Here is a 2,057-nt window from a genome sequence, read left to right on the forward strand (position 1 = left end):
TTTCCTTTTCCTTTTTCGTGTTTATACAGATTTGATCGGTATGTAATTTCCTCTTTGAGAAAAGGGATGATTTTGTGAGAATTTGTGTTAGGAGCAAGACCTTTTTGTCTATACCGAAGAAATCAAAGGGGAAGTACCGTGTCGGATAAAGACAGAAGCAAGAAGCACGAGCGAGAACGAATGAATAGGTGGGGATTGAAATCAATGTTTGGATGAGTCAACAGTTGTGCTGATCAGTTGTGGTGGAGTGAGCAGCAAGTGAACAGCAGCTATCCTTTGTATTTTATATATATATACTAAAGGGCATCAAATTCCTTTCTAATGTTTGAAATATATAAATGAATCAAATTCAAATAAACTAGTGGATTTTGAATATTCAAATGACCTGAAATATAGCTGGAGGATCTCATTGTCCCCAGTGAGAATTTTCAACTCAAACTGATACCTGAAGGAAACTCTCTTCTACAAATACACCATACACCATACACCATACACCATACACCACTGTACATGAAGCTCAGCCAAGGACTCAATCTTCTCTTCAACTACAGTTAAATTTCCATTTCTTCTATAAGAATTTGATTGAATCAGAATGTTTATATGGACTTAAATAGTAGAAATTGAAGAAAATAAAGTTGGATTGGAGATTTAGGTAACAACATTTTCTATTTGATCAAATCTCCAATATAGTGGAAGTGGAAATTCTGACGCAACTCCCCAAAAATCCCAACAAAAGACAACTGAAAAAAACAAGAGGGAGAATGTAAGAACGTAGACTACTTGTCATTTCTTGCTTTTTAAATCTAAGAGAATCCTATTTGTCTGACTAACGAACAGACAACCGTTATATTAAATTGTGTAGAAAGGATAACAATTTCATCAGTGAGTACGATGAGTCAACCATGATATTACATTGTGTAGAAAGGAATGGATCTAACCTTCATAATACAAAACACATGGATTCATGAACATAGAACAAACATACACCCACATATGGATTAATGGAGATAGAACAAACATACACCCACATACATACATATTAGTCGGTAAGTTCTGGCCAAGCTTCAAATAAAGGAGACCAATTTCTGGTGATTCGTTCGGTTGGCATGAGCGCGTACTCCACTGAGGCTGAAGCCGGTCCAGAAATCCAAGGCTCAAAGTAATCTCCTCCGAAATTGGTCTCATTTGGATTAACGTTGGGAATGAAAGAAGTAAACCCGGCAATCAAAGAGTGATGGATAATCTCATCACCCCTAAGAAATTCTTGGTTGGCTTCATCAGAAATGAACCAAGGGTTGGCGATTTCTTGTAAGGCTGAAATGGGTGTAGGGATCGAGCTTGAGTTTGGAATATTCTGGTTGAGATGAAAGAGCTGTGTGTCAGAAATATTCTGAAGAGTACTTATCGCAGACTTCTTCTTCAAGTAGTTGTTCCAGCGGTTCTTAATAGCATTATCGCTTCGCCCTGGAAGCTGAGTAGCTATATATGCCCACCTGCAACGAACTCTACCTCAAACTCAAACTGACCACACTATCATATCATATGATAATGGAAAAATATGACGATGATTATTACCTATTCCCATGAACACACTGGAGGCGGATAATGGTGTCGTCTTCCTCTTGGGAGAAGTTCCCTCTCTTGACACGAGGACTCACACAGTTATTCCACCTCTCCCTACAACTCTTACCACTCCTCTCCAGCCCTGCCTGCATTGCGATATCTGGCCAACTTAGATGGTCATTACTAGTTATACAGTCAATGAGCTTCTGGTCTTCTTCTTTAGTCCATGGCCGCCTCTGCTTCCGTAGTCTTGCCATCATGGATTTTTCTGCAAAGATGGAAGAAATTAACCCAATGAATTTTCCATTAAACAAACTACTGCTAAAAAAAACAAGGGAAGCCCTCCCCGTTGAATAGCAAGCTGTAGTTGAAGAGAAGATTGAGACCTTGAAGACACATTGTAATTGTTATCCAATGCTTGGCTGAGCTTGCTTTATAGTGGTTAATTTTGGGAGGGAAATTTATACAAGAGAGTTGCCTTCAGTTGATGATCC

The 2,057-nt window shown here is 38.7% G+C and overlaps 1 protein-coding gene across 1 annotated transcript; it reads right to left on the bottom strand.

Annotated features, from left to right (window-relative positions):
- Positions 1-1,039: 1,039 nt before the first annotated feature.
- LOC104882000 (transcription factor WER) lies at positions 1,040-1,820 on the bottom strand. Its single transcript, XM_010663877.1, has 2 exons — positions 1,576-1,820; positions 1,040-1,493 (listed from the first exon to the last, which is right to left on the bottom strand). Exons 1-2 carry the CDS (start codon positions 1,818-1,820, stop codon positions 1,040-1,042), a joined length of 699 nt encoding a protein of 232 aa, XP_010662179.1.
- Between the last annotated feature and the right edge of the window lie 237 nt (positions 1,821-2,057).

The sequence above is a fragment of the Vitis vinifera genome, chromosome 16 (assembly GCF_030704535.1).
Source record: "Vitis vinifera cultivar Pinot Noir 40024 chromosome 16, ASM3070453v1".
Classification (NCBI taxonomy): Eukaryota; Viridiplantae; Streptophyta; class Magnoliopsida; order Vitales; family Vitaceae; genus Vitis; species Vitis vinifera.